The sequence below is a fragment of the Uloborus diversus genome, chromosome 5 (assembly GCF_026930045.1).
Source record: "Uloborus diversus isolate 005 chromosome 5, Udiv.v.3.1, whole genome shotgun sequence".
In the NCBI taxonomy this organism is placed as follows: Eukaryota; Metazoa; Arthropoda; class Arachnida; order Araneae; family Uloboridae; genus Uloborus; species Uloborus diversus.
Window position 1 is genome coordinate 136,371,295 of NC_072735.1, and position 21,331 is coordinate 136,392,625.

At 32.1% G+C, this 21,331-nt stretch overlaps 2 protein-coding genes across 4 annotated transcripts in view; one reads left to right on the forward strand and one right to left on the reverse strand.

The window, feature by feature from the left end:
- Positions 1-5,736: 5,736 nt before the first annotated feature.
- LOC129222393 (THAP domain-containing protein 1-like) lies at positions 5,737-16,310 on the reverse strand. The gene is made up of 2 exons (XM_054856895.1): positions 15,917-16,310; positions 5,737-7,033 (listed from the first exon to the last, which is right to left on the reverse strand). Exons 1-2 carry the CDS (start codon positions 16,032-16,034, stop codon positions 6,186-6,188), a joined length of 966 nt encoding a protein of 321 aa, XP_054712870.1. The 5' UTR covers positions 16,035-16,310; the 3' UTR covers positions 5,737-6,185.
- A 100-nt stretch (positions 16,311-16,410) lies between these two features.
- Positions 16,411-21,331, forward strand: part of LOC129221862 (cyclin-dependent kinase 8-like) — a 50,086-nt gene continuing 45,165 nt past the window's right edge. For all 3 annotated transcript variants that reach the window (XM_054856217.1, XM_054856215.1, XM_054856216.1), the window contains exon 1: positions 16,411-16,699. Coding sequence is in view for 2 of the 3 variants with exons in the window: in XM_054856215.1 (XP_054712190.1) it covers positions 16,679-16,699 (21 nt within the window). In the remaining variant the exon portion in view is untranslated. The remainder of the gene's footprint in view (positions 16,700-21,331) is intronic.

Consider the following 21,331-nt stretch of genomic DNA (forward strand, 5'->3'; position numbering starts at 1 on the left):
CACTGGAAAAAAAGTTATTTAGAACATTTGCAATATCCCTATCGTTATGGATTAAATTTCCATACTCATCAACCAAAGGCCCAATTTGACTGTTTCGAGCTTTCCCAGAATTAGCGTAAGCAAAAAACCTCTTAGGATTCCCATCAATGTCTATGTTTTTGCATTGTGTATTCTGATGCAAGGTACATGTAATCATCCAATTGTCCTGGTGATTCTCAACCGCATATTGCTTGTAAGTACCATATATATATATATATATATACGTATATATAGTAAGATAAACATATAAACTATCTGCAGAAATGAAAATCACCTGCAGTGAGTAGGAAAAATCTCTACATACCCTTACTTGGGGGAGGGGGGGGGGAAGAGGTCAAACCCATTCTTACTTAACATTTTCCAAGTCAATATTTCATATTAGAAATCGCGCAGTCAAATGGTTTGCCAAGGATTATATTTCATTTGTATCTGGAAGGTAAGAAACGTTTTAGGATGAGCTATTTTTTACTTGTTTTACAAAGAATACTTTATGGGATGTATTTTTTAAAAAATTAATATTGCATTATATGCAAAAAATATTCAGTTAAGATTATCTGAATTGATCTCGTTTTAACTGTTTTAATTTATTTTCTTTGAAATTAGTTAAAAACTAGACGATCATTATTTTAAAACTGTTATTGGTTTGTAGATTCTTTAACTGATTTATGTTTAAGATTATTTAAAAACATACTTTTAACTACTTGATAAATGGACTAGATATTTATTAAATAATATAACGGTAATATATATATATAAATAAATATATATATATATATATATATATATATATATATATATATGTAGTAGACAGCAAAAAAAATAATAGAACTGAAGGGCTCAGGACAGAAATGTGACAAGCCACAAGGAGCGACTTTTCAATCAAAATTTTTGTTTCTCATAGCTAAAACTGAAATAAACGTGACTATGGATTATGTCATATGAAGAAAAATATATCTAGTTTTGGTGTTGCAGAATATAGAATGTATAATAGCTTTGAAAAATTCTACAAATACTTTGTATAAGTTGAAAATTGGCCTACTGTAAATTCACATCGTGTGACTTATCACATTCTTGCCCCGAGCCCTTCAACTTATCTATGTTGAAAAATATTATATTTGATTTATGCCAAGCAGGGAGTTTTAGTGTAACTGATCCTTTTCTAACAACATTTTGTTATTTGAAAAAACAAAATGGAATCTTACGCAAGTGGAGTTGGGCTTCAAAAATCTTACGTATGCTTACATGGGGTACGGGAGCGTCAGAAATTGCCAATATCAATCTTACGTACTTAATAAATGGCCCCTAATAGCTCTTTCATTCATTTCTAGTCCTCATTATCTTGTTTTGTCTACCCTTTTGTAATGTGGTTGCTTCCATATAGGGTATCGTATTTGAGCTTAAACACTCTGTCAGATTATTTAAAACTTTTTTCTTTTTTTGTGAATCTAACTGAAAATGCTGAAAGTTTTTTTTTCTTCTGCAGTAGATGTAACTGATGCATTTAAAATGTGCTGAGCTAGTTCAACACTTGTTTCTTGCAAACTTCTCCACCATACTCTAGTAAACTCATGCTCTCTTAATTTTCCCACACTCTTATGATAAACAATCCTATAATATAATGTTTTCAGCTGAACACTACCTAATTTCAAATGCTTCTATCCTTCAAAAATAAAAGGTAAACCATCAAGTAGGTTGGATTGTTTCAGACTATTTCCTTGCATCATTTGATTTAAAATCTGCAAGGTGAATTAAATCACCAACATTTTTTTTTTTTTTTTGACTGCAAGTGAGTAGATTCAATTTATTTTTTAATAATTTAATCAATTTTTTTATTAAAAATAATATAAACTGTGAACTACATATGAAAAAGTCAAACTTCCGCATTTTATTTCATGTTTAGATAAAAAATTATCATTTTCACCTTTCACTTTTTATCCATAATACCCAGTTTTTGGATATATTTACCCAGGCCTAGACTAAATACTAGGGTGGGCCAAAAAAAGGATATTTTTAGGAAGCAACTTGTAATAGCAAAAAAAAAATTGCGTATTGCCATCCTAAACATAGGAAAAATAATAAAAAAATAAACAATCATGTCTTCAGATCGCGCATTGACAGCAAAATTGGAAAAAAAGGTAAAAAATGGTCAATTTTCAAATATTTTTATAAAAATCCAGTTGTTCAAAAATATTTATTTTAATCTCGTTTAAATGCATCCTTTTAATACTCTTTTCAAGAACCTGCAAATTTCGAATAAAAACGATATCCAATGGATATGTGTTTTGCTGTTTCCAATTTAGCCTTCATTGATAATGTTGCTTCATTAGCATTGGTCATTGTATCAGTGAACTTGATTCATTACAGCAAGGAGTGAATACTGCTTGATTTCACCAAGTCCCAGTCTCAGTAAATGTTTTTGGATAACTTAACTAATTTTACCTCTCACATTAAAGGAACATTAAAAACATGAGCAGTTTAACTTACTGCACTGTCATTCGAGTAGCCCCGTGTTTCATACAAGTTTCTGTCGCCCCTTTCAAAATTGTGCCGAATATATGTTAGGTTTTTCATTGCTTTCTTCTTTAGAGTGCACTTTTTGTAATTTAAAGGTTTGAGTGCATTCCTTAAAAGCTTACAGAAATGCTCTAACATTGCATTTAGGCTACTCCAGCGGGTTTTGGAATCTGTAATACACTTTCTCGATTTTTTTTTTTTTTTTCAATTTTAGAGATGGTTTTCGAAAATGCTTATAAATTTTAAGCATTTTCTCAATTGCTGAACGTATGAAAACTGAAACCTCGAATGAGAATACCATTACCAATTGATTCTCAGGAAAATATACTCTATTTTTGTTGTGCTCTTAAATAAAGGCAAATCCATCGTTGATTGTATGAGACTAAGTTTTTCTTGCTCTTCTTGCAGATGTTCAAGGAAGGCGATTCAAACTTCAAATGATGCTTGCAAAAATAGTCGTTTTATGAGTGGCAAAAGCTGGAAAACGCTTGCATGGACAAAATTTTTCGGGATTAATCCCGCGGGATCGGGATTTGAAACTAGAGACGTACCGAGTAGCACTTTGGCCGAGTACCGAGTACTCGGCCTTTCACTACTCGGCCGAGTACCGAGTTACCGAGTACTCGGCCTTTCACGACTCGGCCGAGTTACCAAGTACCAATTATGTTTTAACAAGAACCACCGACACACATGTGATGAATTTTGAACTTATTGGAATAGTAGTATAGACCTCCTTGTCCATATAATAGTTTTTAAAACTAAATTCCTGGTGAAATTTAATTACGCATTATATAAACAATTTTGTTTGTCAAAAATTTTACCAAAAAATGATTTTTAAAATTAAAAATAAAAGGTATGATTAATCAAGTTGGAATTAAAACAAATTACAGTAAAATCCCTCTAATGCGGACACTAACAGGACAATTTATTTTGTCTGCAATAGAGAGGTGTCCGCAGGACAGGGGTTTAATAATGTTATTTGCATTGGAACTGGGGAATTAAAAATTGTCTGCATAAGAGGGGTGTCCATTAGGAGGGGTTTCACTGTATACCAATCAATTATAGTTCTAGTCCGCAAACATAAATATTTTTTTAAAGCAGATAAAACAAATGTGCAAGAACACTGCAGACACATGTTTCCGCCCCCCCCCCCCCCTTACAAGGAATGTCTTTTTCAGTGCATAACATGTGAGCTAGAGAAGGTAAAGACATTCAACAAAAAAATCCAACTTTAGTCGGATGCCTTTAAATCCACGAGCTCCCATTTTGTGCATAGAAAAAGGAATTCCTTGTAACTTCCAAAACACGTATCTGCAGTGTTCCTACACTGTGCTTTTAACATTGTTTTATTTCCTTTAATTTTTTAGCAAAGGTATTTTTATATTTTTTATAACTAATTTTTGTTTGTATCAAATATCCATTTTTAACATAAAAATTCCATATTTTCTATACTTGCCTTTTTTCGCATAATTTTTAATAAACAAGTTTAATAAACTTTGGGGACATTAAAAGAAAGATTTATACCATTGAAGCATTACAAACTTCATTATTCTCAAAATTTAAATTTGACTTATAAATTTTAATTGTAAATTATTGCAGAATATATTGTTTGCTTTTTTTTTTTAATATAAATTTTGGTATCTGTCTTGGACAATATTCAATTTTTTGCAACTACTCGGTATTGGTCGAGTATCTGATCAGAATTTGGCCGAGTACCGAGTACTCGGCAAATTGGCCGAGTATGCCGAGTACCGAGTAATTACCGAGTACTCGGTACGTCTCTATTGGAAACCCTAGTTATTAAAGTGATTAGTAGATTGTTATTGGTTGCGAGTTTTGGGATGACTCAAGGCATGGATTAATATGAAAAACTTTATGCTTGCAACAAAAATTGAATCACAAGTCCAACTTCAAACCTTGATCCAAACATAGAAACTTGTGTAAAATAATATAGTTATTGTGATTGTAAGTTACTTTACAAATATATGAGTCCTGAAAATGGGAATTGCATGGTCACTCCACCACTCACAAAGTGCTACTACCTACATGTGATGGGTTCTGGGTTGTTAATGCAACAAAATACAATTGCATCCCCAGCAAAGAGCTTTATAGTGCGCATTTATTGTAAAGAAATATATAACTGGGATCTGAAAGAAGAATTAGCAATGTACAATGTAAGCTAAAAACATCAATTTTTGGTAAAGGAATGTAAATATTTTCAAAGATATATGAAAAGAATATTCAAAGGAAGCATATAAACGGTATTAGAACAAAAATTTTGAACATTTGTTTTTTTTTTTTTTTTTTTTAAATATTTGACAATTTACCAGTTTTTACCTTTATACCAAACTTTGCTGCCAATGCGCAATCTGAAGACATGAATATTAATTCTTTTTCCTATGTTTAGGATGGCAATACACAACTTTTTTGGCTATTAGAAGTTGCTTTTCAAAAATTTCCTTTTCTGGCCCAACCTAGTAAATACCCAAAAAATATTTACCTACCCACTGGGTATTTACCCAATCCACATCACTGAGCCTTAGGTACGCTCCGTGGTCAAGTTTTCTTTTTCTTTTTTGACTACCCAAGAGTATAGTGTTTATTTTGGTTTTAGTTGCAATGTTGTGTAGCCATTGGCAGACATTAAGTCACTCGATTCACTGCTTTATGTTGGTTTTGAAAAATAATTATTTATTTATTTTTGCAATCATTTACATCTTTTTGTATCTTGGCCTTCCCTCATTTTTTATAATCATTGTCCTTTTTTCTTTTTTTTTTTTTTGCAGAAACTTTTTAGCGCCTTATGTTTGATAGTTTTTCCCCACAAACGTAACTTACTGCTACAGTGAAATTCCGTTACAACAAATACTAATACAATGAACTATCCATTTTAACAAGATACAATCTTTAGTCCAGATTTACAACAGCCATTATTTTACTTGAATTCCATTACAACAAACAAAATTGAAGTCCCTCGAAGTTCATTGGGACGTCCGTGTGGGATTTCACTGTATTTTGTAGGAGTTGAATGAAATCATTTTTATACAAACAAAAGCTGTGGCTTTTTTTTTTTCGTTTCTCATTTGTTTCTTCAAGATTTTTTTTAGAAACTTGGTTTTTAGCTCAGGCAACGAACTGTTTATGTTAAGATAAGTAAGATTTAAAAAACCTTTCTTTGGCTTGTTAAAAGCTATACTAGTTAAATTCATGAACTTTTTTTTAAACAGGAACTTTAGGTTTACTATCATATAGTTTAAGACCTATTGCTTCTTATAGGTCCAGCTTCATTTCTTGTTGATATTAAGAATGAAAAAAATAGTTTTTGTTTTATGATTTAGCATTTTACTTTTCTTGAAGAAATACTAAATCATAATTGATATCTTAGTAAAATATAACTTTCTTTGAATTGGAACCTTCCCCCCCAAACAAAAAATAAAAAGCAAAAAAATAGGGTCAGTTACATTTCTTTAATTTCAGAGTTGACAGTTACGTGGCAGATGGGAAAATATTGAAAATTACATTTCTTTGATGCCATAATTGATTTCCGATCACAATGAGGAGAGAGGACTTTTAAAATAGATTTTCCAATCATTTAAAAAATGACTGCATGCACCAAATTGTTAAAAGTGTACTTAACTCAAAAAAATGGACTTGGAGGTGAAAAGCCCTTGAAACTTTTTTAAAGTTGTATTGCCTGGTAATTTTAAAAAATTCGAATCTCGCACAAACTTGTATCCTCTTGGAAATTTTTTCTGCCACAATAGACAGTTCTTCATAACTTCAGTACTCCAATGAAATGTCTTTTTATGGTAAGCTTTTACTTGGTCCAATATAAATATTGCATGCTCTGACCCAGCAGCAGCTTGATTTTCAATACTTGAAAAATCAGTCAATTTTTGAATCAGTTCAATATTTTCTCTTGATAAGGATTTCTTTTCATTTTTTATTCTTTTAACAGTTTTCCGGGCTCTATTGGCCCTTAGAGTTGCTACTTTTAATTTTCGTTTCAAATCTGCATTTTGACGTTTTAAAGCTAAAATATTTGATGATTCAAAAGTAGAATTATCAGGCAGATTTTCATTATTTCCAAGCGGTAATGATGTATTTCGAAGTTCTCCCGAGGGACTCTCATCTGATGAGTCACTGTAGTGACAGGAGACCCTCGGGGGTGAAGCATCTGGAAGTTCAACATTAATACCTTTTGGATTTGCATCTTCTGCAATACTAAGAGGATCTAATATGTGAGATTGTTCATCACCAGACACATTTTTTGATTCTACTTTCACAATTTGACAACAGATAATCTTGTTTGCTATTCTTGGAGAACTTAGACACTTAGAATGTGGAAATATAGAGGGAACAGCATCTTGCTTCAAAAGGTTTGCTGTCTTAAGTCCTTGCTTGAAGTCATCTGGTTTAAAATGTTTTCTGCATACCACAGCATTATCGATGAATTTCCTTGAAGAATCGTCTGGTGAACCTTAAAAAAATAAGTATTAGTTAAAATTGAATTAGAAAGCTATAATTATGAGGAAATTAATTTTAAAAATTTTATTCTATGCAATTTATAATTAATTATGACTTAACTCTCACAGTAAATTATGTCTTAGACTTTTTAATTACATCAAGGTCCATTTACGTATAGTATCTTTAAAGTCGTTAAGATTATCAAACAATATTTCCCGTAATGGAAAGCTCTATGCATGAGGAAATGAAATTACAAGATTTTACTCTTAATCATTCATTGAATCATCAAGACAATGGATGCAAATGTGAATATTCAACACCCATTGAAACATAATTCTTGAAATTATCATGACTTTTCAAAAATAAAATTGTTCTTCTCAGAAATAGTGTTTTTAAATTTAAAAAAAGCCCAGTTTAAACCAGGGGGAAAAAAAGAAAAAAAAAACTTTTTTTTTTTAACCAACCTTGTGGGTAGAACTTTGTACTGCTTTACTACAAAATTTTTCTGAGAAAGTGCTCTTTTATCAGGAAGCACCCTGCCTCTTTAGATCTAGGGGAAACACTGTGTTCTATATGACAAGGATAAATACATAAAAATTGTAGTTCAAGGAAAACTTCCTTCTATTACAAGGCATTCTTCTATTGAAAAAATATATATATATAGTGTTAGCAGATTTGCCCTTGTCTCATAAAATGCCTCATATAAGGGGACCATTTTTCCAGCTTTGAACGAAACAACCCTGTTTTCAAACCATTTGCTCTGTGTTGGAATTTTTTAATCATATTCATACCAATAATTTAAATTGGGCGGCCAACCTATGCCCTGCGATAACTTATTGTCAGAGATGTGCTGTATCTAAAAATGGTTACTACATTAACTTTTCATCATTAGTAATCAGTTAGCTTGATCTAGTTTAAAAATCCACTGAGCGCAAGGCCCAAACCGTTTTTAATGCCCTCAATTAGAATTTGAAATTTCAATACCAATATCCTTCCCCTTAAAAACCCTCAGACATCAAATGTTGCTTGAATTCTTGCATTATTCTTTGAGATACAAGCAAACATGCTTGACACAGGGTTTTCATACTCGATTCGGATGAAAAAATTCCATGACTTTTTCATGACTTCATAAAAATTTTCATGACCTAGTTAAATGAATAGTACTATTTAATTTTAAACTTGAAAAATTTTGGAAATGAGCATTAGCAAAACTTCTGCGTGAATGCCACTTCCTCATCGAAGTACATTACTTGTGATTAAAAAAATATCAGTGTACACTTAAAAAACTGAACTATTATTATTTGTCTTTCATTATATAAATTCAAGTAAAGTAAAAAATATGTTGAAGGAGTTGTTACTAAGTTTCATTAAATGTGTTTCAAAAGTTTCCTTTTAGTGTCAACAGTGCATTTAATTATACACATAACTTGACAGTACTTTCATTCTTTAAAGTAAAGCCACATTCCTTTGTAAATTCACCTTTCTTCACCAGATATTTTTATTCAAAAAAAAAGAAAAACATTCAGTAGCGAATAAATCTTCTGATTCAAATGTACTAAACTTATTAACTTCTTTGTACATTTTCAAATGCATATAAATTAATAGGTTTAGAAATTACAGAACATACCTATTGTTTGATTCCCGACATTGAACATAGCAGTAGGTCGGATGATTAGTTTTGCGGGCCCTATGTTGGGTACTACTGTCAAGGCCTGATTATTGCACAGGCCGCCGGGGCTGGGGCCCCATCTTCCTCCGGGTCCTCGATTTTTTTAAAAACTTATACATAGCATTAAAAATCATGCATTGTTGTGAAAATAATGAAAATTAATGATTTATTAATTGAAAACATACCTCTAAAATATAGTTAAACATTATTTTGCATTGACCTTATGTGATAGAATAGAGAGGGGGGCCTCCAAAGCATTGTGGGCCTTGGGTCTCACATTTAGGTAATCATGCCCTACTGTTTTCGAGTATTAGAATTCCCCTATTTCTGTCTAAAGATCTTCATTTTCTAAAACTTCCAACAAATTGAGATAAACTCTGATAAATTTAATAATAGTTTTTACGAGTGATAGAAACGAACTCAGATGCAATTGAATCTCATTTTTTAAGTGGGCTTGGCAGAATCAGAGTGTTTAAGTTCGCTACTATAGAATAAAAATATAAGGAGTGTTGAAAATAATGGTAAATGCAAAAAAAAAAAAAAGACAAGCGTTTGCTAAAGAAGTGGATGCAATGAGATTTCAAAATTCAGATTTGTTTTTAGAATAGTTCAATTTTCCAGTTTCAATAGCCTTTATGGTGCAGTAGTTAAGTCATTCAATATTTCTAATGTTCTTTTAGCTACTGTTACTTCCTCTTTGCCCAGGACATTTTTTCATGACTGAAATAATTTTCCATGCCTTTGAATGAACATTTCAATTTTCCATGACTTTTCCAAGTCTGAAATTTGTTTATTTTTTTCCATGACTTTCCAGGATTTCCATGACTCACACGAACCCTGTTAACATGAACAATTGGCGCCAAAATTTTATCAGCACCTCTCCCGTTGGGGTACTGGTGCATACCATCAATTTTCTGCAGCATTATTTCAAACACTGAAATTTATGGTCATCAAATTCTAGAAACAAAAATGTCTTATTATAGAATGATCACCAAGGTCATAAAACACATTGTTAACGTTATGGAACTTTCAGATGGAAAAACTATCTTAAGCAGCAATTCTCCAACTTTTAAGGTAGTGAAACCCTTAGTGTTCTTTTTGTTTCAAAAAACTTCATTATTGTGTTTTACTAAAAGCCAAAAAGTTAACGATCTGGAAGTCGAATCATAAATGTGAAAGTGGATACTTTATCCTTGTCATAATTATTTTAAATCTATATAGAAGAAACTATTAGTTTCCTGAAAATTTTCACACTTTGATGGATTAACATATTTTAAAGGTGTGCAGAAACTGTTTTTACCATTTTATGAAACTGTCTGCCTGTGTGTATCTAGTTGACCAATTTTTTGTGAGTTCTAAAACTCAAACGTGATGCATGCGATCAAACAAAATTTGATATGGATACACTACAGTAGCAGTTTTGCTAGATTCAGTTGGCAAGGCAATTGGGACCCCGCCTTTGAGTTACAAAACCCACAAAAAATCAGTTAACTAAACAGACAAAAATGGCAATAATTGTTTTAGCAAACCTTAAAACGTGTTAATCCATTAGAGGGGGGCAATCTCTCTCTTTTTAATAATAATCTGTTCATCAGAGGATTGTTAATTCTTTTGATCTGTTCATTGAACTCATTCATTTGAAAGACTTCCCTCATCGAGCAAAGGATAGGAGTCAGGCTCTTTTAACACTGGTAAATAACTACAGAGTTTTTTTTTTTTTTTTTTTTAGAATTACGTTTGCGCGGTTCGATGTGGACTAGAATTGACTAGGACCAGCCTAACTGGCCCAGAGCCTGTTGCTGGTTATCACTTTTGTATTTGTATTTAAAATAATTGCAGGTGATATCTCTTCATGATATGCTCATCCTCGCATACATTCAAAATGTTTCATTAGATCAATAATATTCTTTTAGGAAAAAACCTAAAATTATCTAAACATAAGAAAATATGCCTATAAAAATTTAATCAAAAAATATTTAATTTGGGGTTAGGGGAGGTGGGGTACGTTGGACTGCGGGGCATGCTAGACCAGTCTCAATGTTTTAATACGTAGTATTAATATTTTTTATTTTATTTTATGACCAACAAATAGCACCTATGGTCCTACAAATCCTATAATGAAATCACACGGTACAGTTTTATTGAACACATTTTATTCCAGAAAGTGTTATTTCAGTAGTCTTGAGTAATTTTCAGAAAACTAACTTTATTTTCTTTAATGGTTTTCATCAAGATTGCAGAAAAAAAAATTGAACTCCTTTCTTAAAGTAAGTTCCTTTAGTCCAATATAATTGGCAATTTTTTCATTTTTTGTCAAAAAGAAAAAATTGTGACATCACTTTTTCAGACCAAGAAGGTGGGGTAGGTTGGTCCACTCTTTGTGGGGCACCTTGAACCTAACCAATCCATCCCACATAATTTAAAAACTTTTTTTTGCTCTTAAATCTCAATAATTATAACAATATTCTATATATATTTTTTTTTTCATTTTTAAAAAATAATTGCATACTAATGGTGAATGTTGATTGTGTTTTAAAATAAAGATTTATCAAAAAATCAATTTAATATGTTCTATTAATCTTTAAACTTAATATTTTTCACTCTGCACACAACAGAGAATAAGGTAAATATAAAGTTTAATAGTATTTATCACTAAAATTATAACAAATGTTGTTTGAGTTATGCGGCCCAATGTGCCCCACCAGGCGGACCAACATACCCCACCCGTGGGGCACTGTTTCTGCTGACTAACTGCATTTTTTTCGAAATATACATTCCAAAAGAAGTTAATTATTGCAGTATGACTTAAAATTTCTCCTTAAACTATTTGAAAGAAGTTGATTGTTTAATCATTGAATTCTATGTAACATGAGTCACGAAAAATTAAATTTTTTAATATTTATAAATTTAACAGCTTGTAAATTAAAACATTCTTACTGTTTCTTCTACTAATTTATGTACCTAAAAATAAATTACAGGCCAATTTGATTTTTTCTAATATTCTACTTTGAAAATAAGCATATTTATCTTGTAACGTGAGTCACACGTATTGTGCGTCACAGCCAATACAAGATAACATTGAATTCTTAATGGTATATAATGTATTTTAATGCTGTTTTAGGAGCTAATGGGAGGTTAGCATTTACACACGTGCCTATATATAATTAATAATACTACTAACATTAATTAAATACCAGAACTTTTTAGTCTACCATTTTATAATGTTTTAATTATTGCAATAGTCAATTTTTTGGTTCTCAGATTTCCAATATGTTCTACATGAACATTTTTGTCTTCTGTAGTTCTAAAGGGCTTTTTCTACCAATGAAAAAGAAGTTTTTAAACTATGGCATCAGTAACAGCAGAATATCAGAACCCCAAATGCCAAAAAGATCATAATTATATTAATAGGAACATTGTCTCTGGAGGAAGGCGTTATAGGAAATGGAAAATTGAAAAACTAAAGAAGTTGCATTGAGCAATTTAAGATGAGCTGAAAAATAAGTAAAGAAAACTTTCAAGGGAAAAATGTGGCTTAATAATCGCCTCAACAAGTAGACAAACATGTTAGTACACAAGGAAATGCACAGAAGCAAAGCAAACTGTTTTCAACTAGCCTCGTCGCAAAAGCTGTAGTCGTGAGAAGGTTATTCAGCAGTAAATGCAATGTGGATTTATGAAGAAGCTTTCAGTGCCCGGAGAAACTCACCTAAAGAGAATTATTTATCCCAATTAAATCTAGGCTGAATTTCAGAATTTTATGAAAAGAATGGTTTAACCAGATAAGTTTGAGTGGAAAAAAGATGTAGGATGGAAAAACTTGAAAAAGCAAGCTCGACACTTCATTTATTCCTATTTGAGCTGCTTAAAATCCATTCTGCATCAGTCGTAGTTGAGAAAATAAATTCTTTTAAGATACACTACTTCTAACACAGCCAACACTTATTACAACAATTATACAATATTAAACGTGATGATTGGCATCATCTGAAATAAATAAGTTACCAGTTGTACCAAGATCAATGTAGAATTGAAATCACTACAATGTAACCAACAGAAAAATACTGGAAGTGGCATAAAAACAAGGAAAAAGTACTTTATCCTCTAAGCACACACTAAAAACTCAACTTTTTATTAATTCAAGATGATATTTTACACATATATCACGGTTCTTCTTACAGAATAACTGTATTTTCTTTTTCAAAAATGATCTTATAAGCTTTAACCTATATACTTTAACATTTGTAAATTTTTAATTTGAAATAATTTTTTTTAACTTATTGATTTATTAAAATGGGCAATTAAGGATTAACCTACATTGAAATCGAGTGAAATTGCAACAAAATTTACAAAAAAAGATGTTTTGAAATCAGTAATACCTGAAAATCAAAGACTAAAGTGGGAAAAGTAACGGGAGTCACAAAACAGTGTAACATGAGTCACACTCAAAATATTGGTTAACATAATCAGCAACGGTAGAATAAATGAAATTTTTGTGTACCGTATTTTCGGGAATAAGCACCACACTCAGTGTAAGCGGCGCATCGTAATATATTCTCAAAGAAAAAAATTTTATGCATACGCCGCACCCTCCATAAGCGCTCACCCAACATTCTTAAAAGCACAATCAGTAGTCAAGAAAGCTGGATTAAATGTAAATAAAAAATATTTTTTTATTTCTCGTTAGTATTTTTAATTGATAATAATGAAATATTTTTAAAAATCCCCATTTTGCACATCCCTCGATTGGCCATCACTTAATGGATGGTTAATTTATCTGATTTCCAACGGCAAACGCATCTCTCATCAATGCCAAAATCTCTGGCAGCAAGTCGTTTTCCAATTGCTTCTGCCTTTATTACCTTAAACTCAAAGGCTGCAGTATAACTTTTCAATCGCTTCAGAGCCATTTCAAAAGCAATTTCCTGACCCCTTTTCCTCCAACGCAACACGATAAGGCTTGCTCGCCCACGTGGATCAGCGTTTCTCTCCTCAGTGAAACACATGCAATGGCTGACTCACCTTCCCTCCCTCCCCTCTTTGCTTTACTTGTCGCTCAAGGTCGAAGGATTTCGCAAAATGAAAGCAAACGATGTAGTTAGCAGCATTTTCAACTTTTGTTTTTCAAACATAGAATTTTTTCCTTTTTTAGTTTGAAAATTAAAAAAAATAAAGACACTGTATCCGCCGCACCTGTTATATGCGCTGCATCAGCAATTTTTTAACTTTTTTCTTGTATGTGCCACGGCGCTTATTCCAGAATATACGGCATATCATAACGTAGAAATGTATTTTGTTCCATTAAATACTTTTTTTCAGATTTTGTTTAATCTGAAAGAGGAAAAATCTCAATTTTCTAGTAATCCACAAAATTTGAGTTCCTTTTTTTTGTAACGTGAGTCAAGGAGCCAAATTCTGGTTCAAATACCATCCATTTGCATTAAATTAAATCACTGATATGCCTAGCTTTTTACTGTCTCCCAGATGACCATAAAGAACTTTATAAAAGCCAGGTAATGTATCACTTTAATATATATGCCATTAACTTTTGTAAAACTTCATCAAATGGTAACATGAGTCACATGAAATTGCCAAAATGTTGAAGTAAATACAGAACTAATGCTCTTTAAAGCAATTCAAAATATCATTTAAGAAAAGACAAGATGACATTAATTTTAAAAGAATTAAACGTAGTCACCGCCATTTTACTGTAAACTGGTTTCAAAACAGAGTTTTTTTTTAAAAAAAAGTAAACATCTGCTTTTTATTAAAAACTGGCATAAGTTGTCGACGCTTACCTTTTTCATTCCCCCCCCCTCAAAAAAAAAAAAAAAACATCTCTCAACCATGACATCTACCCAAAAGAAAGAAGTGCATTCCTTGCAATATTTTTTTCAGCTACTGCACTGTATATTTCTATAGTATTAGCAGTAGACCATGTATAGAGAAAAAAGTAACGACATATCGATAGCTCAGCCGGTATACCGGATAACTTAATTTAAGAAACAAGACTCACCTAGATATGGAGCTTCAAAATTATTCCACAGTACCTATGAGAACAGAAAAAAAGAACGCAACACTTTTTTAAATGGGGAAGAAAAGTTTAAAAGAAACCCAATTTAATACAGATGGTAGTTGATAGGGATGTTATAGAACAGGGTGGTCCAACTGCAAAAAGCCCACGGGCCAGAATCCCGGACACTGATCACCTGGCGGACCACAGTTTGAAAAAGTTGTACAAAAACCTCTTATACAATAACAATTAATAGTTGAATTATTAATTATAAAACAAAGAAACAGAAGGAATATAAAAAATTTGCTTACATTTTAATGGGAAAACTGAGGTTGAATGACTATGAAGGCCTATGCTGAATAAGAAGTTGGTGGGCGGCATGCGGGTTGGACAACCCTGTTTTAGAAAACAAAAGAATCGTCCGAGTGGTATAAGGTAGAAATAATTTTGATGACTGGACTGAAAGTGTGAGAAGGATTTTAGCAGGTGCATGGACAGGAAGTGGAAAGTCTAAACATTTTGTTAATAGCCCAAACAAGCTACGCAAAACATTGCAAATGAACTGAAATGGTTAAAGAAAAATCATGAATAAGCAGAAAGTAATGAAGCTAGAAATTAAAATATTGTACTGCATTAAGAAAGAGGAAATTAGAGATTGATTGAGAGTTAAAAATTTGAAGATGAATGCAATTAAAAAAAAATAAAACGTGATTTTACTACAAGTGCATCAATACAATGTTCCAAATGCGAAAGAATAGATCGGTTCATTTTAAGGATTCATTCTTTTTTACCCATTTGTTCATGAAAGACAAATCCCTAATCCATCAAAGTTTGAAAATTTTCAAGAAACTAATAGTTTCTTCAAAAAAGAAGAAAATAATTATGATACCAATCAAGTATTCCCTTTTCTCTTAATCATTTAGATTCCAGATCGTTAACTGTTTGGCTTCTAATAATAAACAATTATGAGGTTCCTTGAAGAAAAAGTGAAAATTTAAAGGTTCCGTTGCCGAAAAAGTTGGGGAACTGCAGCTCAAAATAGTTTTTCCATCTGAAAGTTTCATGTTGCTAGTGGTAATGTTTTCAGGTCTTGGGGGATCGTTTCAAAACAAAATGCTTCGGAAAATTGATGGTTGAAAAATTAATAATAATGCGTTAAAAACTAGTTTAAAGTGCACATGAACAAAAAATTTAGAGAAAGAATAGATAATTACCTTTGTTTATGGCATCTAACCATAATTTTCGACGATTACTGTCTGAAGGAATTTCATGAAAGGATATCTTTCCCTTACTATAACGAGAACTGCAATTAGGTATACAGCAGGTTCGCATTTTAGAAATGAGATTTTAATTTTCATTCATTTATTTGATATTTATGTTTAAACGTTATCTGAAGTTTTAGAGTTTGGATATGCCAACTTGGGATGATTTAAGAAATAAGTAAAAGAGAGGTACCGCAATTTGCCGCGGACAAGACAGCTGTTTGATTTGATCGACGTCCCGAAAAAATACTGAAAACAGTTTGCTACTTTTAACTAGTCTCTCGTTCGGGTATGGAAACCAAACGATGGGGTTGCTATGGCGATGGTCTGCAGTGATAGCGACCGGTCGGCCACGAGTTTTGGGTGAAAGGAATTCTAATGATTTGTTTCGTCGCCCCTGAATTTTAATGGAACACTGCAACCGCAAATCGGCGAGAATTATTTTTATACTAAAGTTGGCAACAAGTAAAACTTTCATAAAATGAAAAATGTAAACAGTCGAAATTTCTCTAACTTTTAAAGTGAAAACGTTTAAATCACGGTTCCGACAGTTAGTCTGTTGCAAGCACGAGTAAAAGTTCGGGGTGACAGTAATTTTTCTTCTCCAGAAATTCGGATATTGCTTGACGTATCTGAAAGAAGCAATGTCTAGGATCTTTTATGTACATTATCCAGTTTTCGGCTTTTTGACAGTTTGATGACTGTTGGTTTTTGATGACATTCTTTCTTTACTTAGTATTATTATTATCCAGTACAGTAACTCAAACTTTTTACTTTTTTTGTATTTTAAAATTAGTAAATTTTTTTCGTCATGTTACTTCTTGCACGTTTAACAACAAGGATTCACATTTGATTTTAGAAACGTGAAATTGGTTTTTATTTATACGAATAGTAGGTTCACTTATGTTTAAACATTGCGCTATGTCATTTCATACACAAATGTGGGTATTTTGTGTGAATAAGAGTTCATTGAAAATTAAATACCCTATTTGGGTATTTATCCTTAAAAATATATGCACGTTCTTTTTTGCATCACTATATATCTAAAGTTAAAATATTTCTTGTGGCTTAATCTTTTGCGATTTGGGAAGATTCCCAAAAATAATTATTTGCTGTATTTAAAGTATTACAGTATTTGTATGAAAACAACCTTACTAGCTTACCCAAACTTAGTCTTTAACTGTTAGATTTCAAATACAAATACAAAAGTGACGACCAGCAACAGGCTCTGGGCCCAGCTAGACTGGTCCTAGTCAATTTACAATCCCCAGTGAAGATCAATGGCCCTCTTAAAACTATCTACTCCCTTGCTCATTACCACCTCTTCCGGTAAACTGTTCCAAGGTTCCACTACCCTGCTAAAATAATAATTTTTCCTAACATCCATATTAGCCTGAGATTTAAATAGCTTAAAACAATGACCCCTTGCCCTGTTTTCAGTGCTAAACTTCAGCCCCATAACATCTTTCATTTTAATAAGTTTAAACAACTGAATCATGTCCCCTCAGTCTCTTCTTTGCTCAAGACTGTACATTTTTAGCTTTCTAAGCCTGGAATCATAGTCTAAGTGAGAAAGTCCATTTATTAGCCTTGTAGCTCGCCTTTGAACCCTTTCCAATACATTAATATCTTTCCTAAGATAAGGAGACCAAAACTGAACAGCATACTCCAAATAAGGTCTTACCAAACTTCTATATAAGGGCAGAAGAACTTCTTTAGATTTGTTTGAAATAGATCTTTTGATAAACCCAAGCATCTTATTGGCCTTGTTACTAGCAATGCTGCACTGTTGGCCACCAGCAAATATTTCAAAAATCAAAACGGATAGAAAAAGATTTTCAATGAAGTTCTCCCCTTTCATCCTTAACATTGATCTCTCTTAAAAATGACTTGTCTCTTTTAAATTTTTAAAAGCCAATTTTGCTTCTTCAAAAGCTAGAAAAGTTGACTTATAATTAAAACATTCATAATTACAAATAAACACTTCTCTCGAGGGACCAAAAATTTTGACCACTTATGCTGAGTGACTACTTATGTGGAGTAGGAAATGAAAGAAGAAAAAAAAAAGTCTTAGAGATTACTGAAATACTTTTATGAATAGCTGTAGAATTATGCAAGAAAAACAATAGTTTATAAAATCAATGTCTATGAATTATTCGAAATTTAAAATAGGAAAACAGAAATATGTTCTTGTTTCCATGTTTTATTTTTTCTTACTTATGCATTACATAATATTAATAACAGCTTATTTTAATGGACTTACGGTACAATAAAACAATTCATCAATGTTGACTGATGAAGTTTTTAGTTACTGAAAACAACTCCCTCTTCTGGGGACTTAGACTTACATACTTCAAGCTTTAAATTCTGCGTCTGTTGTACCTTGAACACATGGGAAATACTAACAAACTTTCTCCAGGTATTAGATTTTGTCTGTCTTGCTGAGTGGATTTTGATTCAAATTCTTGACACGGGGTAGAGTCGCAGCAAGAAGCATGCTTTGACTGACCAGAAGCGATGCGGGAGATTTTAAGGGAAAATGACTATCACACATCATTTCAACTAAGTCCGATGCTACTTTCTAAGATCCGATAAGAAAAGAGATTATAAAGAGAAAATATTTTTTGAGTGACTAGTTAGCCGGTGTGAAGTTAAACTTGGTGGCCAGTAAAGGAGGATCATTTTAGATTACTGTGAAATGAGACCTTGTCAGGACCCCCAAAGCAGAATATTTTACGATGTTCTGCAACGTTAAATCATTTGACCAAAATTGTTCTGCAAGTACTTCAAACATTGTATGCGAAAAAACGTAACATTTTCCTCAAATTGAGTGACAAAAATCAAAATTGTTTCATGTAGGAGTTGTTGTTTTTTTTTTTTTTAACTGGACTGTTGCTATTTATGTCTGTTTAAATGAGATATTTCCGGAAACATCACAGCTTTCAGCCAAATGACTAATTAAAGAGTACGGGATTTGGAAAATTAGTTGATACTGAAAACTATGAAATCAAGAAAACTTTAACAAGGTGCCATCTAAACCAAATGAGATTCTCCAAAAATAGTGCCTAAATGCATAGTGACTAAAATGCATAGAAGGAGCAAAGATACAAAATTTTATAAAAATACGAACCTAGGTGTCAAACCACATTATTTTGGTTAATTTTACACGGCATGAAGGAGCAATTAAAATAACATTATTAAATAAATTAGTTAATAAAATAATAAATAAAATGAGTAGAGTTTATGTTGCACATAATAAAACACTTTAAAATTTGTAAATAATTGAAATATTTTCTGAGTGCAAAGGAATTGAAATCTCAAACAAGACACGCAATTTCGGGCGATAGACGTGTTTCAATGTTGGCATGTTTCTAAAACATACACGTATGATGGAAATTGCAGTGGATGAATATCGATTGGGAAAGTCCTACAAAGGACTCATCAAATTCAACATCGCAATCTTTCTGCTAAATTTTCGTAATTTGCGAGAATTTTAGATTTTCTTCTAATTTTAAGAAATCTTTAGAATTTCTGCAAAATTCTATCTTAAGTTAGAAGATATCTGTAGAAATTCTGCAGATTTTTAGCACCGCGGTTTTTACAGATTTTCTTCACTGCGGTTTCTGCAGAAAATTTGTCAGTTTTCCTCTCACATCTGAACAAAATTGTTCTGCAGCTCAGGCATCTGTTCTGCGACTTACGTCACAAATTTAGTAGTATTCTGTTTTGGAGATCAGGATCAGAGAAAAACGACATAAACACTTTTCCAGTGTGACCACTTTTCCGGTTAACTACTTATTGAGGTTTTACTGCATGTTATACTTGTGTTTTTAGTATGAGACCCCAATTTCAAATTTAAAAAAGGTAATTTTCTGCTCTGGAACCAGCAATGATTTGGAACTCTGTAAACAGTTTCTGAAAAACCCGCTTTTTTTTTTCAAATGCTCTAAAATTTGTTAAACTCAAAACTAGAAGTTCTCTTTTTCAGCGAATGTAGTACTCAATAGTATACTGTGATCACAACAATTTAAAAAAAAAAAATGATTTTTTTAAAATTGGCAGTTTTGAAAAGTATTCTAAAATTGTTTATTTTTTCAAAAGAGCAAAACAAATTATTTTTAACGTATTTCCCAATGATGCATATTGTTTTAAAAAAATAATCTTTATGTTACAAACAAAAAAGAAAATCAGTACAAAATGTCATACGCCATTTCCGAGATAAAGCATTTAAAAAATTTTGCCTGAAATCGCAATTGAGAAGTGGCCTCCCAGTTTTGTCTTTGGGCCAGAAAACTTATTTGGGCAAAACAAAAATATGCTTGTACCTTACTTTTTCTGAATTTTAACCTATATTAAATCTAAGAGCTTCCAAGACTATGAAGAACTTTTCTTTCTCTGCCTGAATGGACATGGACTATGCCAAAATTAATGTTCTGTTTGAAGAATTTATTTGATAGGAGCCGAGTATTAAAAATATTTAAATTGCTCTTTTCTAAACACTTGTGAATAGAATTTGAAATGATTCAGCCCTAGCTTTCATTTTAGTAATCTTATATGGCTCTAGGAGGAGGGAGCCCTGACCCTCCTCTGAAGCTGCCACTGATTGTAAATAAAACAATAATTAGTTGAGTCATTTCCGCTCCTGCCTAAAATGTTGCTGAACATGTAACCAGTAGTGTTCCCATAGGGTAGCGGTTCCCAAACTTTTTAGGCCATGGAACCCTTAGTGCTTTGCCTTTACCTCAAGGAACCTAATCATTATTTATGACAAAGACAAAATGTTAACGATCTGGGAGTCACAAAACAATACGTTTTCTCCATAGAGATGGTTTTCTTGCAGAACTTCACTTCAACAGAGGAAAATATATATTCTACGTTGTTTCCGCATAGGCAGAGAATACAAAAACTTGGCTTTCCTTTTGCTATGTTATTTCTCTCACAACAAGATAGGTAACTTTCTCCTTGAAAGAAAATAAAAACTTTCAGATTACCAAAAATACAGTCGACTCCCGCTACAACGCGATCCGACTTACGCGAAATGGCTATAACGCGAGTTTTTCAGGAGCAACGAATTTTAGAGCTAAAGCAAATTTCTCGCTCTCAACACAAAAATGTTTGGAAAGGAATTGTGATGCTAAGTTTAGGCTTTGTTATTGACTACTAAACATAAGACTTCGTGAACGTACTTTCATCTTTTCAGCATCACTGGCTGTGCAAGTTCCCATACACCGCACTATTAACATTGCTTTATTAGTGTGTATATATCATCACTCCTCATTTTTCATTTATTTGTTCTTAATAGGAACGGTGATGAAATATTGTTCCACCTAAGCATGCTGTTTCATTATCTAAAGTTTGAAGATGAAA

Coding starts and splice junctions, on each gene's coding strand:
- LOC129222393 (XM_054856895.1), bottom strand. CDS start 16,034: ATGCGAACCTGCTGTATACCTAATTGCAGTTCTCGTTATAGTAAGGGA. Junction 7,034..15,916: donor GTTAGATGCCATAAACAAAG/GTAATTATCTAT, acceptor TATTTTTTTAAG/GTTCACCAGACGATTCTTCA.